This window comes from Trachurus japonicus, chromosome 7, assembly GCF_045865225.1.
Source record: "Trachurus japonicus isolate A0001 chromosome 7, Traja_1.0".
In the NCBI taxonomy this organism is placed as follows: Eukaryota; Metazoa; Chordata; class Actinopteri; order Carangiformes; family Carangidae; genus Trachurus; species Trachurus japonicus.
Window position 1 is genome coordinate 32,594,587 of NC_140913.1, and position 25,994 is coordinate 32,620,580.

The 25,994-nt window shown below is 42.4% G+C and overlaps 1 protein-coding gene across 1 annotated transcript in view; it reads left to right on the forward strand.

Annotated features, from left to right (window-relative positions):
* The window catches only part of plekhg5b (pleckstrin homology domain containing, family G (with RhoGef domain) member 5b), a gene marked incomplete at its 3' end in the record, with an annotated part of 104,202 nt that overhangs the window by 42,599 nt on the left and 35,609 nt on the right, over window positions 1–25,994 (forward strand). The window contains exon 3 of the mRNA XM_085783242.1: window positions 24,985–25,126. Within this exon, the coding sequence (XP_085639368.1) occupies window positions 24,985–25,126 (142 nt within the window). The remainder of the gene's footprint in view (window positions 1–24,984; window positions 25,127–25,994) is intronic.

Sequence of the window (25,994 nt, forward strand, 5' to 3'; positions counted from 1 at the left end):
GTGTGTGTGTGTGTGTGTGTGTTGTGTACTTTATGGTTGTGGATGATCCAGGGCCGACGCTGCAGGCTGCGACACGACTCCCTCTGTGTGCTCTGTGCAGACACACACACACACACACACACACACACACACACACGCTAAGACTAAGAGATCTTCTGTGAACCAATCAGACGTCTGTACTTTTCCAGAGCAGCTGATGAGTCGGTGAGACCGTTACTCATCCTTCAACACGTCAGAGTCTCAGTCACAGAGTTTCTTACTGGGATTAAAACAAAGAATGAAAAAAAAAAAAACGGATTCCAGAGAAAATCACTAATGTTTATATTAAACTAGAAAAAAAAGAATCAGCCTCATCATTTCTCAAACACACAAGAAACGTCACCATCTGAAAGCGAAACTCCATCACGTAACACACGTAACTCCCTCTGTCTTTTTAAAACTCACTCTTTGATTCGACTCTTTCTGTCTTTCATCAGCAGCAGCTTCACTTTGACTTTAAGGTTCAGACTCGTCTTCACACACAGTATTGATCAATTATCTTCCAATGAAGCTGATACAGTAAATCTATTGGTAAAAAAACTGGCCTCTTTACATATTCAACACCAACTCCAGATAGAAATGTGTCTCTTTAGCTGCTTAATGCTCCACTGTCATGTGATTTAAAGCAGAAGTAAGCGATCCGGTGGTTTTGGCTAACTTCCTGTCAGCTGATGGAGTTAGCAGTCCCCGCCCTCGTCCCTACGTCACCACATTCACGCGCATCCCTTGGCTGCACACACAGAGAGGACCGCCCCTTTATGCCGTTCTCTCTCCTCATTGGATAAAGGTTGTAGGATACAAGGAAAGTTTTCTCCTCGGCTTACAGCAGAGCAGAGTGACTGACAGACCCGTGTTTCAGACCAAACACTCTATATAAGTGATTGCTGTCGGAAGATATAACTATTTAAGACTTATATTAACACAAATATTCCGCTTACTTCTGCTTTAATGTGTAAACAGTGTAGTTTTATTATAATATATATAATATTTATGCTATTTTTAGATTTTTATTAGCTGAGCCTGAAACACACAGACCTAATAATGATGAATTTACTGTTCCAGGACGGTTTGTTCAGATTCTTCAGAGCTGAGGTTTGGTGCGATCGCTCCACAGCCTGCTGGTTAATCAGCCTGAGTATTATTATCTTATTACACATCATCTAGTGTCAATGTAAACATATTTATTAGAGCAGCAGCTTGGGTAATGAAGGAAATTTGGGATGTGTCATCATCATCATCATCGTCATCAGCCTGTAGTTTCCCGATGTGGCCACAGCTGCTGCTGCTGTTCAGCACCTGAACTAAAACGATCTGTTCCAGAAGAAACAAACAAACTCCCAGCAGCTCATTTGTTTTTATCTCGTTGTGGTCAGTGATGCAACGACGTCTGTCCATCAGAGTGACTGGAAACATAACAGACAAGCTGAGGGTGGGGGGGTTGGGCCCATTGACCCCCCCCCCCCCAGGAGCATCCCAGTCAGTCAGGAAGCAGCATCGCAGCAGACGGGAATAACAGGAAGAGGGTACCTGACTGTCGCTGCCGTGGAAACGACCTTGAACCGACCGACCGACTGGTGACACGCAGCGTTCAAAGACTTTAAGAGACTTGACTTGACCCCCCCCCGGTGAGGTGACGGGCTGAGAAAACAACAACCCCCCAGTTCAACATTTTGAATAAGCAGTTTTATTTTAGTTTTTTTCGTTGTTATTTTTGAGGAATTGACAAGTTTTTATTCAGTTTTTATTTAGGTTAGGCGTCTTTATTTATCTATAGCACATTTCATACCAAGGCAGCTCAATGTGCTTTACATAAAGACAAAACATTAAAAAGAACAGCATGAAACAGCATAAAAAAAATTTAAACAGAGTTAACAGCAAGAGCAAAGAAGAATAGTAAAAAGTAGAAGTATTTAGTCTTAGTTTTTATTTAGTCTTTTTGTTGAGTCTTAATCTTAGTTGTAGTTTTTATTGAGTCTTAGTTGTAGTTTTTATTGAGTCTTAGTCTTAGTTGTAGTTTTTATTTTGTCTTAGTCTTAGTTGTAGTTTTTATTTAGTCTTAGTTGTAGTTTTTATTTAGTCTTAGCCTTAGTTGTAGTTTTTATTTAGTCTTAGTTGTAGTTTTTATTTAGTCTTAGTTGTAGTTTTTATTTTTTTATTTAGTCTTAATCTTAGTTGTAGTTTTTATTGAGTCTTGTAGTTTTTATTTAGTCTTAGTTGTAGTTTTTATTTTGTCTTAATCTTAGTTGTAGTTTTTATTGAGTCTTGTAGTTTTTATTTAGTCTTAGTTGTAGTTTTTATTCAGTCTTAGTTGTAGTTGTAGTTGTTCAGGTTTTAGGAGAAAGCCTCTGTCAGACCTCTGAAGATGAACTTGTTCCCTTTTAGTTGCATCCATCCCATAATGTTCCCATCAGTCCTCATCAGGTTCCATTCCCTCTTATCTCCCTGTGGGTCGTCAGACAACTACAATAAGCTGATGTTATCTGACTCTACTTAACTGCAGTTTTCATTTTTATTTCAGTTTACTAAATAATTTTTTCACTGCTATTGTTTTAGTTTTAGTGAACTATAATAACCCCGACACACACCCACACCCACACCCACACCCCACCACCTAAATCCAGACTCTTCTCATGACAAACCTTATAATTTGCTGCTTTCTGCTCCAGAACGTAAACAAACCGCTGCTTAATGAAACAGTCGGAGGCGATAATCAGCTCCCAGTGTATTGTTATTACACTGTGGAGGTGTGTGTCTGTGTGTGCGTGTGTGTGTGTGTGTGTGTGTGTGAGACCCAAACACCAAACTGGAACTTCCAACAGCATCACGGGTGAAATATTTGGCTTCGGCCTTCTCCCCTTCCCCCTTTTTTTTTCAACTGTTGCTCCTGAAAGAGAGAATGCAGAGTTCATGACGGCGACCGAGGGGTTAAAGCCAAGGTCAGGCGTCAGGAGAGGTCGCGCAACACACCCTCTATGCCCCCCCACCCCCACCCCACCCTGCCCCCACCAGTACCAGTGGGGTTTAGTCCCTCGGGGTAATTGCATCGCTGTTGTCCACTCTTAAATATAACCTCCTCTAATTAAGGCTGACGGTGGGAGGTGTGTGTGTGTGTGTGTGTGTGTGTGTGTGTGTGTGTGTGTGTGTGTGTGTGTCAGGGGGGGTGACAGAGTCTTGTTTTGAAGACACACAGGGACAAGGAGAGGTGGAGTTTTGACCATCAGCCCCCCCCCACCCTCCTCTTTCGGCCCCGGGGTCTGAATTGTTTTTGCGAGCTGCCTAATTACAGGGATTTAAACGCTGCTTCATCTTGGATTAAGTTGAATGACAAAAGAACAGAGAGTGTTTGTGGTCGGTGCAGCAGACTGTGACAGGACATCCAGGCTGTAACACATGTGCTCACACACACATTACACACACACACACACATTAGCCTACACACTCTCTCTCTCTCACACACACACACTACACTTGGTCGACTGACAGAAGAATAATCAATAACTGTACTCAGAAGTGACGATTCGTTATTTGATTTCCTCAACGTTTTGGGATAGTTCAACATTTTGGCAAATTGGCCCATTGCCATAATCCCTATAGTCATAGCAGTAGGTTCGTTACCTTTAATTGTCGGTGCAAGCTATTTTTAGAACGGCGGAGCAGAGCCGTGAGCTGCTCAGAGCTACGCTACGGAGGCTCATGGGATTTCTTGGTTTCCCTCATCAAACTCATCAAATACACAATCCAACAACTCCACAACGCTCTGGTGGACAAGTTGTGACCTGCACATTCACCACGCTTTGAGATAATAACAGAATATTACCAGACAGAGTTGTTTTCAAGGGAAATTCATGCAAATTCATGCAAAGCGCATTGTTGTTTACAGATTCGGTCTATAGCTTTATGACAGTTATCAGCTCATAAAGTTATCCACCTCCTGCAATAAATAGGCCTCTAAACGCAGGGGGCATATGCCTTGTTTTGTGCTCATTTTCAGACCTTTACTCATATGTTATGAGGGCATGTTTGGTAGCATTTTAAAGTGTACAATCCTAGTTTTCATTTAAACCTAGTTGTGGACCTATCTAAGAAATATAAAGGTCACATGGTCAAAGGTCAATCTGTCTCAACAACAATTTTTCCACTCTTTTCGTCTAAACTGTAGTCTTTTTTTTACAGCACTTATCATACCAAATTATCATCTATGGACATGTATCTTTTCAAAAAATGTCACTAGATTTTGCCACCTTGAGTGGTACCAAAAAAGTCACATTTTGGCCTTTGGCCCATGGGCTATTTAGTGGGTTTGAGTCTTGTGTCGAACGTTGCGCTCAATGATTCTCCCAGTGACTGCACTTCTCTGGCCAATCAGTGGCCGGCAGTCGGTTGACTTCACATTTTATCATCAGCTCAGCTCACCTGGAACCTCGCCGGAGGCTTTACCAGAAATACCAGGTTCTATCCCTCGTGGAAAATCCTTAAAAAACTGAGTCGAGAAGTGCTGGTAGAAAAGGGCCGATAAATTAATGTAGAAAATCTTATTATTGAAGAAGCTGGAACCAGGAAAACCTTTAACTTCTCCGACCTTATAAAGTCTGATAGTTAAATATTTGGTACTTTTACTTGAAAAACAACTGAACAGATCAACCAGTCATCAATTATCGGACTAATCCTCTCAGATCACCGGTGTGTTGTCTTCACCTGACGATCCTGTGACATCTCCAGGATTAATATTAGTATTTTTTTCTCCGACAAACAGGACAAACCGTTTTTCCCAGCAGCAGGAACTCTCTTCCCCCTCTGAAGGAACTCACTTCACCTGTTTGTGTTTTGTTTGGAGGAACTCGTTTAAATTTAGCTGCAGGGACGGGTCACAGATCTGCTGCCAGAAAAAAAATCCCCCCGGTTCAGGAAACTTTCAGGGGGGGGGTTGGGCTCCCGAGGTTCGTGATCGTTTACTGATTGGTCTAATTATGCCAACGTCGTCTTTCTTCTGCAATTGTGCAACGATTAGTGTGGATCAGTGCCAGAGGTTTCTTACAAAAACAGTTTCTTTGTGGATGACATGAAGCTCAAGTCCCTTTTTTGAAAGAGTTTGATCGGTGGATTGATTCTTCTGCCTGTTAATCACTGGAGGATCTTTGGCCCTCGCTGCAGAGCAGAAATGCAAATCTGCGAGTGTTGGAGGAAGTTTTTATTCTCGGGAAAAGTTCCAGCACCTTGAATTCTTAGAAAACATGAAGTTCCTTGGAAATTTTTTGGTGGAAAAGAACTGAAAGCTCTCCTCAAGAGCCATAAAACAACAGCATAGCTACCTTTTGTTTTCTCAGGTTTATGGCGATACGATGGAGGATTATCAGAAGTTTTATTGATTAATGTTCAATCACAGCAGAATGAACCTTCCTTAGTAAAAACAGATTTTTCACTTTCTCACTCTTTTCCTGCTCTGTACATTTGAAAACAGATCCAGCTGAACTACTGTGACCTCCAAGCCCCAGAGGTCAGAGGTCAAACGAAGCACTAAGTCAAGCTGGACAAGTTCAGCACAGACACAGTTGAGATACATTTAAAAAAAAAAAAAAGAAATGTTGTGACGACACAGATCCCCAACTGGACTCCAAAATAAATAAAAAAACATCAAAGAGGAGTTGGTCAGACGGAAAAACTTCTAAAAACAAAAAAAGGAATAAGAGAAATCCAGTTTCAGTGGGAGTCTCCATGAGTCAGCCAGGATGTGTGTGAGCTTGTGGGGGTGTGATTGAAGAGGGAGGGAGGGAGGGGGCGGGGTTGATGAGTTTCTTCTCTTTCTTTCTGTGTGTGTGTGTATGTGTGTGTGTATTCCCGGTCGACTGCTGTAGTAAACACAGCTTCAGCCTCTTGTCACATTCATTCGATCCCACCGGCCGTCAGATTAACTCCGTCCGCTGTTTTCACCTTGAAGCTCCTCAGGATTATTTTAGAAACGACACTCACACTCACTCACACTGACGCTGACGACAACGACGGAGCGACTTCCAGGACGTAAAACTTTTTTGACCACCTGCTGTCTATTGGACCTTGGAGCTATTGATTGATTGATTGATTGATTGATTGGCTCTTCTTCCACTGAAACTCAAACCTTTTCCCAGGGAAGCTGGCGTTTTCTATGGTAGGTACAGTACATGATAATGTAAAGTTAGATGACATAATGGCTGTGAGTTTGCGCCGGCAATCGTTGTTGTGGTTCCCATCTATATAATATTTTCATTATTCCGTTAATTGTGTGGTTTATATATATATATATAAGAGTGAAAACTGCCTGTTTCAGTTTTAAAGATCTAAATGTGACGTCAAATATTCAAATATTCAATATAATATATTCAGTGAAGGTAGCACACATCCACAGCACTTAAAAAGTAAAAAAAAAAAAAAGAGGTTTTTTCCTCCTATGTCTGCATATTTCACATCTGCTTCTTATATCATCCGACCAGCAGCGCTGTACCCCCCCACCCACCCCCCACCCCTCCTCCACTGGCACCCACCACCTCTCTTTCTCTCTCTCTCTCTCCTTTCCATATTACTCGTTAACCAAATTGGAAGTGGTCTCCAAATAATCAATTTCCATGTCATATTTGGACCTGCTCTGCTGCCCACATCAGCATTCACTGGAAGTTCAGATTTGACTCTGAATACCTAGTCTCTCTCTCTCTTCTCTTTTCTTTTCTTTCTTTCTTTCTTTCTTTTTTTTCCCCTCTCACTTCCTCCTTTTTTGGTCTTGTTCACCGCCCTCCTCCTGTCTATCTCTCCTTCTCCTTCTCCTTCTCCTGCCCCGGAGCTACGGTTAGGAAAAGGCTGGTTGCGTCATAGTCCAGGCAACATTATAGCCTGAGACAGCAGTCGGTACACTTGACTGTGTTATAGAGCGGAGCGAGACCAGCTGCCGGTGAGTGAGTGGTGCCTATTCTCCATTGAGCTGAACTGTGTGTGTGTGTGTGTGTGTGTGAGAGTGTGAGTGTGTGTGTGTGTGAGAGAGAGAAGTGAGTCTGGCTGGTGTTAAGAGGATTTAATGATGTTTCTGTCTTTAAGAGCTCCAGTGAGTCGCTGTTTGTCTCATGTGTGACGACACCGTGACCGTGGCGTGTGTCATGTAAATATTTGACTCTGCTGCTGCTGCAAGCATGGGGACAAGGGGAGAGAGGGGGAGTCAGAATAATTAAAGAGCGTTTGAATAATTTCTTCAAAATGCAACTTGTAGGCCTATATAAACTGAAAAAGAACTTCCTGTTACCTGTTGTATTTATGCTTTGGTTCGGCCACGGAAAAAAGAAGAAAGAAGGAAGAAAAAAAAGCTAAAAGTATCAGTTGTCTAATGGGAAAATGAGTTGTGAAAAATGAGGAGGTAATGTTTTTCTTGGGCAAACTTCAGTACATGTTGAAACATACCTTTGACTTTTGGAATGCATAGTTTTGGTGGTTCACACACACAAAAAAAGAGGAGTTACAGTATTTCCTGTGAGCTTGTTTGTTCTTGAGTTTCTTTGCTTTTCTGTGGCAAACGCTTATACTGTATGCAGCGACTGTCAGAGGAAGCTTCAGACACTTTCAGATCTGTGTGTGTGGAAAAGATAAGAGCTGTGACAAAGGTTATAGTATAATGAATACATCCGGACACTGGAGAGTTAATGCATGTCTGTTATCAATACAACCGGTAAAATTGGATATAGGCCTATTTATTACCAGAAGGAGGAAATGCAAATGTTGCTGTGTGGTGTGTGGATCACTGTGAATAGGTTGGGTTGGGGCAGAAGTGTTAATATTTTCTTGTTTGAAAGACACAGGGCTAAATTTAGACACAAAATAAACACAATTAGCCTGGAAAGGAAAAACAAAATTACTCCAGAGACATGCAAAAAATACCAAAAGGAGACTCAAAACAACAGGAGAGATACCTAAAGTGCCTGCACAGAGACAAGAATTAACCGTTTACAGAACCAAACAGTAAGCAAATAGAAACATGTATAATATATAGGCTATAATTTGCATTTTATGGTCAGTGGCCCATTTTCTCATAATCCCTAGCTGTGTGGGAGTGTGAATGTCAAAAGTGATGTCAGTTTCTAGTAATGAAAATGGATCAGATTCTCCTAAATTTCTATATGTGTGAAATCTGGGGAAAAACAGAGTCATTAGTCACTGATGACATTACAACATCATTACTATACAGTCTGTAACTTTATCTGATATCCAATAACTGTTAAACAAGATGATGAGTCACAAATCTGGACTCTTTATGATAGACTGGATGTTGGATGATTGGGAAATAACGGCTCATAATAAGATTCCACAACATCACATCAGCTTTTTATTTTAAGGATTTTGGCCACAGCTGCTGTTGGTCATAACGTTTTACTCATCCGGTTTTGAGGAAGCTGTGGCGCATTGCTAACTCAATGACGACACACTTCATGAGCAGTCCCACGGTTGAATCCTTTTTTTTTTTGGCAGTGAAAACAAAAACAAATGAAAAATATATTTACCAAAGTGTGAACTGTAAAACATCCTCCTTAGTTACACATCATTTTCAGCAGCACAGCCAGTGAGTGACCAGACTGTTTGTTTGCTAATGCTAATGACTGTTTGCTAAACTTAAGCAGCAATCCTCCATTCATGGCTTATAGCAGCCAGACAGAACCGGCCCGTTGACCTCAGGATTTCTCTGCATGATGAATTTCTGTTGTAGCCTACTCACATTAATTAATTGATTGATTTTTTTTACCTTGTAGCAACCCAAAACGTAATAACGGCCAATAACGGAATCATTTTGGCCATTTTATATGTAGGCTAATAAAGCCAATAACGTAGGGTAAGGGTAGAAGATGTCAATATGTCACAACTCGATGTTTTACAATGAGGTTATTGATAACTTACTATGCTTACTTTCTCCGTTTGCAGCATTAGCCTATGTGAGAAATGGCCAAGCAAATTGCATTTATCATGAATCATGGTTGGAGTTGTTTCTCAGTGTAGATGCACAGACACACAACGTCGAAATTCAAATGTTTCACAATTGTGACACATTTTCAGGGTAGAACCCTGGAAATAAAAATAAAAAACATACGGTAGTGAGGGTTAGGCTACCGTAGGATCATCAGAGATCATAGTTGTCTATAGTTAGCATGTATGGATATAAAGAATATATGGAATAGTATTTGTTTGAGAAAAGGTTGCGGGACTAATTTCACTCCATTTATTTAGGATTAGCCCATATCAGGTCATTTTTAAAGGTTTGTTTTTTAAAAAATGAATCTGGTGGAAACGTTAACAGACAGCTGCAGATCGAGTCTTTAGCTAGCTCCCTCAGTTAGCATTAATTAGCCTAGCTTGCTAGCTGCTGCTGATAAAGTCTGTCTGTGTGACTAATTTACATTTCACCCAATTCAAGTTTCCTTTTAAAGGGACAACAAGGAGTTTTGGAAAACATTTATGAGCCTCCGCGCGCACCGTGACATTCTTTGACCGCGCAAGACAGACTCATGTTTTCATTCATCAAGAATTAAAGTCAGAGGTTCAATACCGTCGTAGTTCCGACCATAAATGGCGATTCGGCAGCGTTATTCTCATGACTCGCCGGGCAGCATCCGCGAAACCGAAAGTAAGGAAACGCTGGTCGGTTCGCCCAACATTTCCGCCACCACTAATAACAAAATAACAATAGAGACAATACGATATATTTATCGAAAATGGGCCCATTAACAAGTGTGGGTAACGTAGATTCATCCACATTAATATGAGCCTTTTTTATTGTCGCGGAATTTTTCGTTCTGCCGATGGAGAAACTCCTCGTTGTCCCTTTTTTAAAGTTTTTTTTTTTTTTTTTTAATTAGTCTGGTGGAAATGGCTGCATAGTTTTTAGTGAGCTCCTTCATTTAGCGCCACTTAGCTTGCTAGCTGCTGCTAATGACGTCTGTTTGTTTTGCAGCCAACAAACCTGACTTGAACTGAAAAAGCCTGTTTTTGTTTACATCTGAATTTTAAAGGCCTAATTATAGGAGGAGGTGGCAGCTTGGATATAGTTGTAATAGGATGAAATGACCCTTTAAAAGCATAGCATCATCAGCTATAGGCTACAGGTTGACCTCTGTTTGAATTAAGCCTCACATGGTTCCTCTGCTGCTTTAATTGATTCACTTTCACTTGCAGATGCTTTGAATGACATCAGCCGTCCGTCGTCTGTTAGTCAATGATCACCATTCAACCAGAATTTGCCGCTGTGTGTCCTTTTATGAACATACTAAACATGTGTTTGGCTACACACACACACACACACACACACACACACACAATTCCCTCCTTGGAGGATGAAACGGAGCAAGTGCCTCTGTTTGAGTAAATCCATATGTGTGTGAGGCGTCAGGACTGTACAGTACCAGAGCGAGGAGGGAGAGTCGGTTAATAGGGAACAGACCTGCAGACAGCCAGGCAGTGTTGTTGCATAAGGGCCGCAGTGTGTGTAAAAAAAAAAAAAAAAAAAGCCAGGCCCTGGCTCTCCTCGCCCGGCCAGAGGACAGATGGCGGCAGAAGAAAGCGAGCGGGCGGCAGCGGCTCCCTCCCATGCCACTCCTCAACAGATGCACAGCCGCTTATTTATTGAAAAATAAATCAGACCTGGGCCAGGCCTGCCCAGTCCGCCGCCGCTTTCATCTCCTGCAGCCGTACGCCGGCCGCTGTTTTCAATCCCACCTGCTGGGCCCGAGCTAATTGCAACTCTGTGTAATGTTTAGGAAAGTAAGGAGCTCTCCAACAAACATTGGAGGGGGGGGGCTCTTTGGGGTCATGTGTGCACTGCTTTGCTCCCCAGAGGACAATAAAGATAGGCTCTTTAAGGAAAAAGTTGCATTTAGCAGAGTTTGACCCCGTCTCGGTCTTGATGAAAAACATGCACGGCGCTGCAGCTTTTTTCCTTTATTTCCTCTGACAGCCCATCATGCTCAGAGCAGTAGCTGATGTTGTAGTTTTCCAGTTGCAGGTTAAAATTCATCGTCCTGACAGGAGAGCTGCTGCATGCAGGAGAACGTCTGGAGATGAAGTTACTGCCAATTCAACTTCAACTCAATGCTGCAAGACGTAGATGTCAAATTTTGACAATTTTTTGGGTTGAATCACAATGGTTTTGTCTTTATTAGCCTGTTTAATTCATAAGATAGCCTATACGTTTTTTTCATGCTTTTAGCATAAAGCATAATCTCTGAGAATAATCATTAGTTTTTATTGCATCCTGTTTATATTTATTATCCTCTGGGACACTGGTAGACATCCTGAAAATACTGCCAAATCTTGGATATTGAGGAATTTAAGTGATTTCTAATCTTGTCAGTGTTTTGTTAAAAGTCGCTCAGCTCGAATATCGACATTGAGGAGAAAATCATCAGCTTCAGATCTGATAAGCAACTTCAAATGTCACAGCGATTACAGTAAAAATGAGTTTACACTGCAAAAACTCAAAATCTTACCAAGAATATTTGTCTTATTTCTGGTCAAAATGTCATTTCTAGTCAAAATAAATCAAATTCTACTTAAAATAAGACTCATCACATTTAAAACGTAGCTTGTTTTTAGACACTTTTTACTTTTTTCAAGCAAATTTTCCACTTGAAATAAGTAGAAAAATCGGACAGTGGAGCAAGTTTTTCTTTCTTATTACAAGCACAAAAAACTTGCTTTCACTGGCAGATTTTTCTACTTATTTCAATTGAAAATTTGTTTGAAACAAGTGAAAAATTTCTAAAAACAAGTTAATTTTTAGGTGATGAGTCTTATTTTAAGTGGAAAGAGGTTAGTTTTGACTAGAAATGAGACATTTTGACAAGAAATAAGACAAATATTCTTGGAAAGATTTTGAGTTTTTGCAGTGTACAGTCAAAAGGGAAATATTTGCCTCAGAGGTGTTACGTAGTACGTGCACCTGTGTGTGTGTGTGTGTGTGTGTGTGTGTGTGTGTGTGTGTGTGTGTGTGTGTGTGTGTGTTGTGTGTGTGTGTGTGTGTGTGTGTGTGTGTGTGTGTGTGTGTGTGTGTGTGTGTGTGTGTGTGTGTGTGTGTGTGTGTGTGTGTGTGTGTCGGTGTGTGTGTGTCGGTGTGTGTGTGTGTGTGTGTGTCGGTGTGGTCTCTGTGTACTGACCTGCACAGGTAAAAGTTCAGGGCATTAGTGTGTAATTCACTGTGAGAATGAGACGGCGGTCGTCTTGTCGTCTTTTTTCCTTCACTTGCAGACCGTGAATCACTGATGATGCGTTCATGTGTCTGACTTTTGGTGTTGATCAGTGGAGTTGGTCTTGGGCCTTTACTGTAAGTCTCGTCTGAGTATTTCACTGACTGACTGACTTCACTGCAGTCACACTATTTGAACAAGACTCTGCACGATTCTGCCTCGTCTGGCGCAAACCAATCATTTGCGTGCGTGGGTGTGTTTATTGGGATGCAACTTCTTTTTTTCCCCATTTTGTTTGCATGGAAAACGAGGAGACTATGGTAGTTTTGTTTTGTTTTGTTTTGTTTTTTTGGACTTGAAGCTACCGTGAGTCGGCTCCTTCTTCTTCAGCCTCCTTCGTCCTGACTGATGATGAGCGAGGAGCGGGGTTAATAATGCTAGCATAACTTTACTGCTGAGGAGAAGTCTAGTTCCAGCTGCCAAAAAAAAAGAAAGAAAAAACCCAGTGATGGCTTACATGTCGGGACAGGACCTGAACGCAGCGCTGCTCTGTGGGAGTGCAGACATGGTGAGTTAGTAGATTAAAAGCTGGGCCTGGGTGATTAAACACACAGCAGCGTATACCTGGACGTCACCTGCAGTCTCAACACAGACGGACTGAAGCTCCAGCGTCGGACAGATAGTTGGAGCCTCAAACAACAGCTTTTGTGCTCGGTCCATTATATCCATTTCTGTCCTACAAAGGCAAAGTGCAGTATTTGTAAAAATGCCAAACTGAGAAAAACAGCTTTTTCTGTTTTTCATTGTCAGGTTTAAGCATCAAATTATGAATAACTAGGCCTACCAAGTCTATAATTGATTAGATAAAGGTGGACTGAATTAAATGTATTTGTCTTTCTGACCAATTTTGACCGTTTTATGGCATATTTTGTGACCAATTTTGACAGTGTTATCTGGCAGATACTGCACTTTGCCTTGGTTTCACAGTGCTTTTTTGGATGGACAGCAAAATAAAAAGCCATATAACTCAGGACATTTTAGCAGTACCAATATCAAATTCTACCAGATTGAAGAAGAAAAAAATAATTGAAAAAATTGCAGATACTACACTTTGCCTTTGTAAAGCAGCATTGTTTCCAGTATGAAGCATTAGTGGAGCTGTTGTGTTTAGTGTTGATTCAGGTCGGCTTTGATTTCATGTTTTCTATAGTGTGTGTGTGTGTGTGTGTGTGTGTGTGTGGAGGTTGATGATGGCCTCTTGGAACAATGTCAGGGTATTGAGTTTGCTCTATGGGCGTGGGCACCGCCATGACAAACAGAGTGTGTGTGTGTGTGTTTATGTGTGTGTATGTGTGTGTGTTATAGTAGAGTAATAAATGTGTGGGAAAACTCCAGTTTTCCTCCCAGTGTGTCAGTGACAGATAAGACTTTTTAGCAGGTTGTTTTTCCATTACATTCTGTACATTAACCTCCCAACCCACTTCACACACTCACAAACACACACACACACCCATGCTTACAGCCTGATATGTACACACACACACACACACACACTCTCCAGCAGTAAACATAGCACAATAGAGGCTTTAATAAAATCTCCAGCTGGAGTGTGTTTCCTCCTGACCACCTGTTAATTCTCACTCTCCGTTGTTTACATCTGGTCTTGTTCTTCATTGGCATCAATTTTATTTATCTTTAGGGGTTTGAGCTTCATTTTCAAGCCATATTCTTTAAAGGGATATTTCAACATTTTGGCAAATTGGCCCACTGCCGTAATCCCTATAGTCATAGCAGTAGGTTCGTTACCTTTAATTGTCGGTGCAAGCTATTTTTAGAACGGCGGAGCAGAGCCGTGAGCTGCTCAGAGCTACGCTACAGAGGCTCATGGGATCCCTAAACACAACGTGCATCAATGGTTTTGCATGAATTTCCCTCTAAAACAACTCTGTCTGGTAACGTTGTGTTATTATCTCATAGCGTGGTGAATGTGCAGGTCACAACTTGTCCACCAGAGCGTTTTGGAGTTGTTGGATTGTGTATTTATTTGATGAGTTTGATGAGGGAAACCAAGAAATCCCATTAGCCTCCGTAGTGTAGCTCTGAGCAGCTCACGGCTCTGCTCCGCCGTTCTAAAAACAGCTTGCACTGACAATTAAAGGTAATGAACCTACTGCTATGACTATAGGGATTATGGCAATGGGCTGCTTTGCCAAAATGTTGAACTATCCCTTTAAGGTCAGACCCTGATCCCCTATCCAAACCTTTTAACCTCCACTCCCTCTTTGTTGTGACCAATGTAGAACAATGTAGAAAACATAAAAGCTTCTTATTTTTAGCCGTCGCTCCGTTGTTGTTCCCAACAATTAAAAAGACACATGTTACCAAGTGGCAGATAAAATCATCTTAATCAAGTTAAATCCATTATGACTTGAATTACACTTTTTACTGCTGTTGTTTTTCTGGAGAAGACGGTGTCTGTCTGTCTGTCTGTCTGCACTTGGGCCGGTCCGAGGAGATTCCCATAGAAAAGCCCAGTGGATGTGAACAGTCTGAGCTCTTTAAACGGAGGCGTGGCAGCCAGCAGCCACTCAGTCCTCGTCCTCCTGACCGTCAGCTTCTCTTGTAAAAGTAAAAAAGATGTCACATGAAAACACTGCCAGTAAAGGATAAATCTCCCTCTTGTCTGTCTGCGTGTGTGTTTCCTTGTCGTGACACAAAGGAAAGATTTATACTTTATCTTTGGTGGTGTTTTCCAAACAGTATTTTAGCTTTTTTTTTTACAAGAGAAAAGACTTTAAAGATGAAGACCAGACGAGTTGGTTTGGCAAATATGTGTCTGGTTAACTGACCCTACTCTGCCAAAAAGTGGGCACACCCACTTTCCTGAGCTGTTTTCTATGGAAACCATTTGGGATAGTTTACCGGGCAGTGGATGAGACAGTCCTGAGTGTCGGGACGTCACTCAGTTACCTCAGTGATCAGTCACGGCTTACGGTGCTGATCCACCAGACCGTGCCATGTTTTATCTGTTTCTACAGTACACTGCAAAAACTCAAAATCTTCCCAAGAATATTTGTCGTATTTCTTGTCAAAATGCCTAATTTCTAGTCAAAACTCATCCCTTTTCACTTAAAATAAGACTCCTCACCTAAAAATGAACTTGTTTTTTAGATCATTTTCACTTATTTCAAACAAATATTCACTTGCAATAAGTAGAAAACTTGCTCCAGTATCAGATTTTTCTACTTATTTCAAGTAAAAATGTGCTTGAAAGAAGGAAAAACTGTCTAAAATCAAGCTGCTTTGTATGTGATGAGTCTTATTTTACGTATAATGAGGTTTGTTTTGACTAGAAATGACATTGTGACTAGAAATAAGACAAATATTCTTGGTAAGATATTTGAGTTTTTGCAGTGTAAGAGTTAAAATAATAACCAGCAGGATGTGACTGTAAGGATTTCATACTTTGTGCTCCTCATTTTCACTGCTGTGTGTGTGTGTGTGGTGTTTCTGGCTTCTCAGCCCGTAAAGTGCAATTACAGAGCCACCGAGTTATTTATAACTTTGGTTGCACACTAGAAAACTGAACCTAATTAGATTAGATAAGAAAGGAGAGGTTTGATAAAGGCTCTCATGCTGCTCCAGCCTCATCAGCCTTTATGCGACCGAGCGGCGAGAACCCATTACCGCTCTCTGAAGATAAGTCGTGAGAGGAGCTGTATCCCGCGGCGGCTCACATACCCTCCTCCTGCTCTGACCTGATGAAAACACACACGTGCAACTCGCTGATACATGCTATTACATAAGTGCTAGGTAGGTGCGCTCTGGCAGGACAAGCTGTTCCGGAGGAAGAAGAAGAGCCGAGCGAGGAGGTCGGAGAGGGAAAACGTCAGGAAGTTTTATCCAGTTTAGTTCTGGCTTCTGCAAAACCAGTAAGAGCATTACCGAGCAGATTCTCTCCCTCTGCTCTGCTTTGCTCTGTGATGGATGGGCCGCGTATAGGCTATCACATGGAGTCAGATCTGTAATCTGGATTTGAATTTATCTGCGGCCTTTTCTTCCCTCAATGCGTCATATAATTCCATACACAAAGACCAGATCGCCCGCTGTTTTTCCAGCTCGTCGTGAGGACGCGGCGAGCCGTCCAAAACTTATTTAAAACGGTCCTCGGGAGCCAAAATTGTGATGGTGGTGAGGAAATTGCAGCCAGATTGAGCTGCCAGGTTGTTGCCCTGAACCCACAAGTTCCATCGTTAATTATAAATCATGTTTAAAACATTTGAGCCTCGACTTTAATACGACTCCACACACAGCTTAATGCCTTTAGCATCAGCTGCTGCTGCGTGAAGCCGGCTCTGTTGTGCTGCACGGGAGATAAATAAGACCAAACTGAGTGTTAGTGCTGTAAAATGTGTGTGTGTGTGTGTGTGTGTGTGTGTGGTTGTATAGCCTTCATATGTTGCGTGCCAGCGTTGGGAGGATTAAGTGTGAAGGTAATAATCCTGATTCACCTCAGAAGGCTCCAGTCATCTTCTTTCAAACACCAACGGCTTTATTACAGCTGAGTGACTAGTGCTGTGGTGGTTGATGACACAGCCTCGGATCGGGCATGCCTGTGTTTGTAAGTCTGTGTGTGTGTGTGTGTGTGTGTGTGCGTGTGTACGTGTGTATGTGTGTGTGCGTGTGGTGAATTGGCGTGTTTGCAGGATGTGTGGAAACAAGGGTGCATAAGCAGGTGCTGCCACGTGGCGTTGGACGTGCTAAGCCGGGACGAGGGCCGCTGTGGGGGCCGGTGTGTGTTCTCAGCTGTCGGGGAGGGTGTGTGTGTGTGTGTATATGAAGGTGGGGCATTGTGTGTATGTGTGTTTGTGTATACATTTGTGTGTGTGCATAAATTGTTTCATCTACAGTCAGTCACTCATGCTCCCCTGAACCTCCCCACTAATCCGGGCAGATCTGAGAGCAGGCATGCAGCGTTGAGGGGATATATGTGTGTGTGTGTGTGTGTGTGTGTGTGTGTGTGTGTGTGTGTGTGTGTGTGTGTGTGTGTGTGTGTGTGTGTGTGTGTGTGTGTGTGTGTGTGTGTGTGTGTGTGTGTGTGTGTGTGTGTGTGTGTGTGTGTGTGTGTGTGTGTGTGTGTGTGTGTGTGGGCGGGCACACGCAACACACACTCACATGACACATGTTGTCTTGCAACACGTTCATAAACTCCCAGTATGTGACACGCATGTTTTGCCCGTCAGCTGTCCTCCTCCTTTGCTTCTCCTACACTGCAAAAACTCAAAATCTTTCCAAGAATATTTGTCATATTTCTTGTCAAAATGTCTCATTTCTAGTCAAAACTAATCTCTCTCCACTTAAAATAAGACTCCTCACCTAAAAATGAACTTGTTTTTAAGATCATTTTCACTTATTTCAAACAAATATTCACTTGAAATAAGTAGAAAAATCTGCCAGTGAAAGCAAGTTTTTTGTAGCCTCGTAAACCAGCCTCTCGCGGAAATGCATTTCATTTAATTTTTCGGGAGAGTCTGGCCTCATCCCCCCTCTAAGCGTTTGGGGTGGGCGGGAGCTGGGCGGGAGTAGTAGCAAAGACGGTTTAATATCTTTGGTAGTAGCGTTGACAGACAACCCCATTCAGCCAATCAGCAAGTTGGTGTAGTGACGGGGCTTTGCACCAGTTGGTCCCTGATTGGCCAACGTGCTGTGTCGATCATAGCGGGCGACGCTGATTGGCTCGGCCTTCTGAGGGTTTCAGTCCAAACGCTTAGAATGGGGATGAGGCCAGACTCTCCCTCGGAATGAAATGAAACGCACTTCCGCGAGAAGCTGGTTTATGAGGCTAAGTTTTTTGAGCTTGCAATAAGAAAGAAAAACTTGCTCCACTATCAGATTTTTCTACTTATTTCAAGTGAAAATCTGCTTGAAAGAAGTAAAAAGTGTCTAGAAACAAGCTACTTTTTATGTGAGAAGTCTTATTTTAAGTATAATGAGATTTGTTTTGACTAGAAATAAGACAAATATTCTTGGTAAGATATTTGAGTTTTTGCAGTGTACATTCACACTTGACTGAGGCTGGAAAAACTGATCCAGGTTCAGATCCTTAGAAAAAGTCCAGATAATCAAAATCAGGTCGTCAATCACTCCTCTCATTGATAGGAATGTTCACTATTGCAAAAATCTGCCTGGTGTATATCTTCAGGGTTACCTGTCAGGCTTTTCTAGGATTTTTCCTTTTAGGTTTTTTTTTATTTATTTATTTTATTTTACCCGGTTTGGTGCTGTTTGGTCTTTTCTTCCTCCTGCGATGATGATGCTCTCGTTTGTCTTGGCTAAAGCGTCAGATGTGCTCTGCTGCAGCAGGAATGTGAACGCCTCATCTTCACAATAAGCGGAGAGGCCTTATAAACCTTCAATCTCTACCCCATTGTCTAAATATGGCATCGTGGTTTTCGCTCGGGGGGCCGACTGCTCGTCTCCGTCTGCACCTCGCTGGAGAAGATAGCACCTGTGTGCGATGGGACATTCAACCGCGCCGTGTGAAAACTGTGCACCGACGCTGACTTCAGAGTCAAGCGTTATAAAGTAGGTGATGTTGTAACAGATTTCTGCGACTGCCGTGAAGCCTCGGTCCTCGGTGGCTGCGGGCTGAGGTCAGTGAGTCAGTCAGTCGGGGGCTGAAACACTCCTCTTCTGTGTCTGCAACCTGCCAAACGTCATCAGCTGCAGTGATTGAGAAATATCTGAAACAGAGTGTTTTCACGCTGCTGTTCCCATCGTCATCATCATCCTTTTACAATAACCATCACACTGTGAGAACAAGACTGAGCAGGATCTCACTTAATTAACGTCATAAAACAAAAAAAACCCACCAACACTTGAGTAAGAATTTCCTGTCTTTTTTTTTTTTTTTCAGCTTGAATCGATATGAGTTTATGAATCTAAACTTCCTTCCACTACTTTGTCCCAGATTGAAAATCCCAACTACTTGATGGATTCCTATGAAACTTGGATGTTCATGTTAACAGTCAGGATGGATTATAACTGTGGTGATCTCTCATCTTCAAGTCTTGTTGTTTGGATTGTGACCAAATACCGTCAATTTTAAAATAAAAGCCTCAAAGTCTCAAACAGACTCTGGTCTCCTGTACTGGGTCTAACGCAGGGGTCTCAAACTCCCGGCCCGGGGGCCACATCCGGCCCGCGGCCCCCCTACATCCGGCCCGCGTCTTGACGTAAAAAATAAGGCTGTCAAAGTTAGCGCAAAATGCTTTTAATGGCACTATTTTTTTTTTACGCGCGATTAATGCGCTAGCCTCGGGTCGCTCCGTAGTTTTGGGAAACAGAGAAGCTGCTTCTCTCCAGACGTGGCCACACAGGTCGGCAGCAGGGGCTGTCTCTCCAGGTCGGTGTACGTGTCTGTGTCTGAGTGTGTGTGAGTTACTACGGTTACCGCGGCGCTCCCCTCCCCCGGATATTTCTGCAGCTGGATTTACATGATCCGGTCTGAGACATGAAACTCATGGACTGAGGAGTCGTCCTGCTGCTCTGCACGTCACACCGACGACCGTGCATTTGTACTGTGAGGAGTTGCTCTCTCTGCCCCGTGGTCAAACGGTGATAATCCACTGCAACATGTTGCTGTTGCTGTTGTTGACGTTATTGTGGTTGTGCGCGACGTAGAGCTGCCGCTTCGACAAGCGAGTTTTTTTTTCCCCCCTCAATTGCCCGTTCATTCAGCCTGGTGAGGGAGGGAGGGGGGTGGAGGGGTGGTGTGTGTGTGTGTGTGTGTGCGTGCGTGTGTGTGTGTGTGTGCGTGCGTGCGTGCGTGCGTGCGTGCGCGTGTGTAAGGGGGTGGGGGGCGCCGTTTTATAATGTTACAGAAAACCTGCATGTTTTTTCTCCTCATGTTCCTACACTAGAGAACTTGTTCTTGTCACCAAACGAGGATGCTCTCTCTCTCTCTGACAGATGATTTTTAAATACCATGAAAATGGTATTTGGAAAGCATGGAAAGCATAAGAAACGTCCAGATCTGGATGTTTCTTATGCTTTCCATTCATATTGCTGGTATTTCAAGCAAAAATGAAAAAGATGCGATCAGGAAATTTTGAGATTAATAGCGATTAAAAATTTGAATCGTTTGACAGCCCTAATTATCATACAATATTTGAAAATAAACCCCGTTTTCAGAATTTTTTTTTTTTATATACTTGTCTCGAACACTGAAGTGGCCCCCCACTGAGATGACAGTGCCAGCAGTGGCCCCCAGCTCATTTGAGTTTGAGACCCCTGGTCTAACGGGTCTGGCTCCAGGTTTCAGCAAATAAAAGCCGAGTCTCAGTTAGAAGCCGGGTCTATTTCTATTTTCTGCAAGTTCCTGTGAATGTACAAAACCTCTCAAAGCCCACGATCGCCTGTTTGAGCACTTTCTAAGCTGCTTCATTCATTCTAGAGTTCTCAACGGTCTTGAAAATTAAAACGTGACCAGGTCCGACCCATGTCTATTCAAACCCAGACCCGATGCAGCCGGACTCACGATCATTCATTTTCGGCACAAACGTGGTCAAAACAAGGTCGTCTGACCTGACCAAGTTATTGGCCCGGGTTTCTATTGGAGAATTTACTCTACCTGCAGATCTTATAGCTTCAGCTGCTCCAGTTTTTTTTTTAGTGTAAATAGAAAATATTAGCATAGGTAGGCTACTATCAAGGTTAACTATGGCAATGAAAATATTAGGCCTAAGTGTTATTCCAGCTCACCATCATCATGTTAGCATTATCACTGTGATTAGCAGGTTACATTAGCATTTAGCTCATAGCTACTGCTAGCAGCTTCACAGTGTTTTGTTAGCATGGCTCATGGCTACGTGTTAATAATTATACGAAAGTTAAATTTTTGCAGCAGTTTTTGCAGCAGTTGGAGGCCGCAACTGTCAAATATTTAAAGTTCATAGCTACAACTTTTTCATCAAAACGATAAATTTTTCAAAAATAACAGAACGTCTAAAGGGGTGCAGAATAAAAGTATTAATTTTACTGAAAAAAAAATTATAGTATAGAAAATAAATGTTTTTACAGGTCCAGAATATAGTTAGGCTACATTGGCAATGTCGACATGCTGTTGATGTCACGTGAGGCAGAGCTCAGGGGCCAGATCGTGATAGCTCTGTGGAGAAATGGCATTGTGCTAATGCTAATGGTCAGCCACTACTGTAACGTTTCCGGTGCAGGCGGGATGCTGCAGGTTTGTCGGGTTCGTCAGCAGGTGAGTTAGCGTGAAATGATTCAGATGTTTCCAGTCCGCCGTCAACACCGGAGCTGCTGCTGCTCGTTAAATACAGTTAGCGTTAGCTTAGCTTTAGCTACTAGCCGCTCCCTATAGGCGTGTTACCTGGCAACCAGTACAACTGAAGGTTGGAGCGAGAGCGGGCGAGTGTGAGTGGGATACCTACTGGCTGGGAGGAATTAAACTTGTAGCTAACACCTTTAACCTTTCAAGTTGGCACCACGATGAACTTGTTGTTACCAGCATTAGCATTCATTTAAAGTCGTGTTTGAGTCCATTTTAGGAATCTGGTATTGACTTTACTAGCTTTACTTGACTTTGTCTGCTGTTTCTAGCTTGTGTGTGTGTTTTCTTGTTTGCTTGAAAACCACAATAATGAACTGAAAGATGCTAAAATGCCCTGTTGAGCTCAGCAAAACTACAGAATTATCTCTCTATATTCATGTGATCAATTAAAAAAAAAATCGATTCATACCAACTTTAGCCTGTTTTTTATTGTCACACTTGGAGCCATTATTATTGTCCTCAGTAATAATAACACAAGACTGGTATGACTGCATCATATTTCTTTCTGTATGTTTTTGCCATTTTATTGCAGTTCCCAGATCCTATCAATGACTTTATGAGGTACAATACAGATAGTCAATATTATGAAAATAAGGCCCAAGTTTGTAATAAACTGGAATTATCCTTTAACCCTGCTGTGTTTATTGTAGGGAGAGCGTCATGCTCACTAGTGTAAACACGGCCCATCCTCTTTATTTTGTTTAGCCGACTGCTCTCCTCTCAGTCTCGCTCTCGGTCTCTTTCTATTTTAAAACCTCTCTGTCTGCAGTCTTGGGTATAGTTTTAGTGACCGTATAGTGACTGTGAGAGGAAGGGAGGAGTCGGTGCTGGTGGTGGCAGAGGACAAGAGAAGAAAGGGAGAGAGAGGAAAAAGAGGAGAAGACCCTGGCTGGCGGAGCTGAGAGCGGGCTGTTTAATCTCTGCAGGACTGTCAGATGGCTTTGACAGAGCACAGGCACCAATTAGGCTGCAAGATTAGGGGGGCTTTGTACTTCTGAAAAGCTTCTGGATGGACCTTTTTTTTTTTTCCTTCCTTCCTGCCTTGGGTTTATATCTTTACTGGGACTCCTCACCCTCACCCTCCCTTAACTTTATCCCTCTCCTCCCTCCCTCCTCTCTTCTGTCCTCCACCGGCCCTGCGACCTCCTTAAAGTCTTGCGATTATACCTGGCTAGACATTGAGAGGAGTGGATTAATAAGGCAGTGCAGGGCGGCTCGTCATTGTGGCTTGTGGACAGAGGCGAGGCGAGTCAGTCAGCAGGGCCGAGGCGGAGAGGCGGCGAGCAGCGAGTGAGCTGGATGTTTATTGGGGTCGTGGTGGTGGGTTCCTGCCTGCTGGACGGGGACATGGAGTCGCTTTCCACAGACTCGACGGTAGAGTACCAGAGGGAGGAGGGGAGGGGGCTATAGCTGTTATAAGGGTTATAAGGGTAGGGACTACAGATGGAAATTAGCTGGGAGCTAAATCTGGTGCAACAATCTTTTCATTTTTTTTCCTTTAAATGATTAATGTAATTGCACAATGCACATTGTCCCTTATTAAACTAATAAACTAAACTAAACTATAAAATCTGAATCACTTGACTGGCACTAAATCTCTGTTGTGTGTAGTTGCAGCTATAATAATGTATATGGTCCCCTCAACCTCAGCACTTAGCCATCTTCCCCCTACTTATTCAAAGTATTTTGTGTAATGATGTCATTCCCTCCTTTTCCTTTGTCTTTTTTGGGTATATTTTGTCTTAAAGAAAAGGGACAGGTCGACACATGCACTGTACTGCACTGAAAGAGTAAAACCACTGAGAATAGTCTGTGCATAGGCTACTAACTTCCGCACCAAGTGCTCAAGCTGTAAAGACGGACAGTTGCACCTTGAGATGGACGAACAGTCCATGCCTTTACTTGAAAAGTTTACCACCTTCTCTGCGTAAACACAGTGTCACAGCTCTTGTCAATCAGATTTATTTGTCTTTTTAATATTGTTGTCTTTTAAATATGTGTTGTGTATTCTGCAGCAGTGTAGTGACCTAGACGAGGCCTGAGTCAGGGAGCTGCTCTGGTTTCATGTGTATCTATAGCTGTTGTGTTTACATGAAGGCTCGACTGCACAGCTTGCTCTCCAACCCCCCCGGTTGATCACATGAGCACATATTTACACACACACACACACACACACACACACACATGCACAGTTGCACACACACACATGCACAGACACAGTGCTCCTCCTTAGTACATGGAAACAATTACAGGAAATACATTAGTAGGACCTCTATTGTATCTCCCCATACATCCCTATACTTCCTGGGCTGGGTGTGCATGATGGCGTCCAGGGTGGAGTGAGGTAGATGTGCAGCCTGGTTCAATACTGAGGTGAGGGGAAGATAGCGATGAGGGGAGGGGAGAGGAGGGGAGGGGGGCAGCAGCAGCAGCAGGGGGGTAAGAGGAGTAAGAGGGGGTCGGATCTGTCTGGCCTGAGACAGAGATCCTTAATCCTGCTTCCTTCTGCCGCCTGTCGCCTCAGCTCCTCTGGCCGCTTGCAGCTCTGCACTGCAAAAACTCAAAATCTTTCCAAGAATATTTGTCTTATTTCTTGTCAAAATGTCTCATTTCTAGTCAAAACTAATCTCTTTCCACTTAAAATAAGACTCATCACCTAAAAATTAACTTGTTTTTAGACAGTTTTCCCTCGTTTCATACAAATTCTCAATTGAAATAAGTAGAAAAATCTGCCAGTGAAAGCAAGTTTTTTGAGCTTGTAATAGGGAAGAAAAACTTGCTCCACTATCACATTTTTCTACTTATTTCAAGTGAAAAATTCTTGAAAGAAGTAAAAAGTGTCTAAAAACAAGCTAATTTTTATGTGATGAGTCTTGTTTTAAGTATAATGAGATTAGTTTTGACTAGAAATGAGATTTTAACCAGAAATAAGACAAATATTCTTGGTAAGATTTTGAGTTTTTGCAGTGTGCGGCTCCCAGTCGCTGACCTGTGATCAGTGTCATTGTCACCCCTCGAGAGGCTATTTTGGATTAGGTAAGGCCGGCGGGGGTAAGCTGTTCCCAGATCAGATCGGCACACGAGGTGAAAAAAAACTTGACTCTATAGTCTTAAGTCTATTAGTTTTCTTCATCCCACTGATGGAGAGGAGGGGGGGGGTGGGGGGCAGATGGTGGGGAGGGGGAGCCACCAAACCTCAGGAATGCCCCGTGGCAGAGCTGTGGTCAGTTAATTGTGGCAGGAACAATAGTGAGGCAGGGAGCTGTTTATTCTAAATGTGTGTGACTGTTTTGCCCTTTTCACTTCGGCCCAGTCTTTAAAAATACTTTTGTTTTGTTTTTTAACACAAGGACCTTGTGTACTGACCTGACTCTCTCTCTCTTGCCCCGCCCCCCCCCTCTCTCTGTGCAGGTTTGCCACCACCCAGACTGTCAAGACCTGAATAGCAAAAGCCCCCTTCACCTGTGTGAGTCATGTGACTCACGCTACCATTCAGAGAACACAGACAACATGCACTTTGACCGGCACCCCCGATTTGACTTACAACCTCAAGGTAAGTTAACGTCTCGTGGTGTTTTTTTGTTTATTTGTTTATTTACAGGATCCCCATTAGCCGTTGTCATGACATTAGCTATTCTTCCTGGGGTTAGGCCCCAATGCATTTTTAAAAAGAACATAATACATACTCACATTGATCGCTGTAACACCTCATCATATACACAAACAGCAAACTACATTATTAGGTACAAAGAATACATCATACATCACATTATATTACCACAACAGTTCAACCCACAAATAAATTCCTATAATAAATTATTATACATTATATATTTCTTACTCATTGAATTTACAATTTATTTAAATAGTATATTACTACCTTTTTAAAAATGTGTTTTGAGTTAATATTTTTGATGTTGTTAGGTAATGTGTTCCATCCTATACTGGCTCTGTATATTACAGTATGTTTTAAAAAAGTTTGTTCTTGGTTTAGGTGCCAATAAATGATCATATCTTGATTGTCTGGTTGCATACAGTATTTGTTGACATTTCTGGTGAACACAATCTGATCTGAGAAATATTGTGGGTTTTTTTTTTTTTACTGTTAATCAGATTTCTCATGAAAGTTAGGAGACTTAATTTTAGTCTGTCACTGCAATACTTTTACCCATTTTCTTCATGTGATCAATATGTTCTGACCATGAAAGTTTATTATCCAAGACTGTGTGTGTGTGTGTGTGTGTCTGTATTTGGTGTGTTCACTGCTCTGACAGTCATGATGATGTCATACGTAGCTGGAGCTTCATTACCGGATTTCACTGTGTAAATATCAAGGACACACTGAGTTCCTATTGTGTCTAAATAAGGCAAACACTCTCATCTCACATGTGTGTGTGACCAGGAAATTCAAAGTTTGGCTT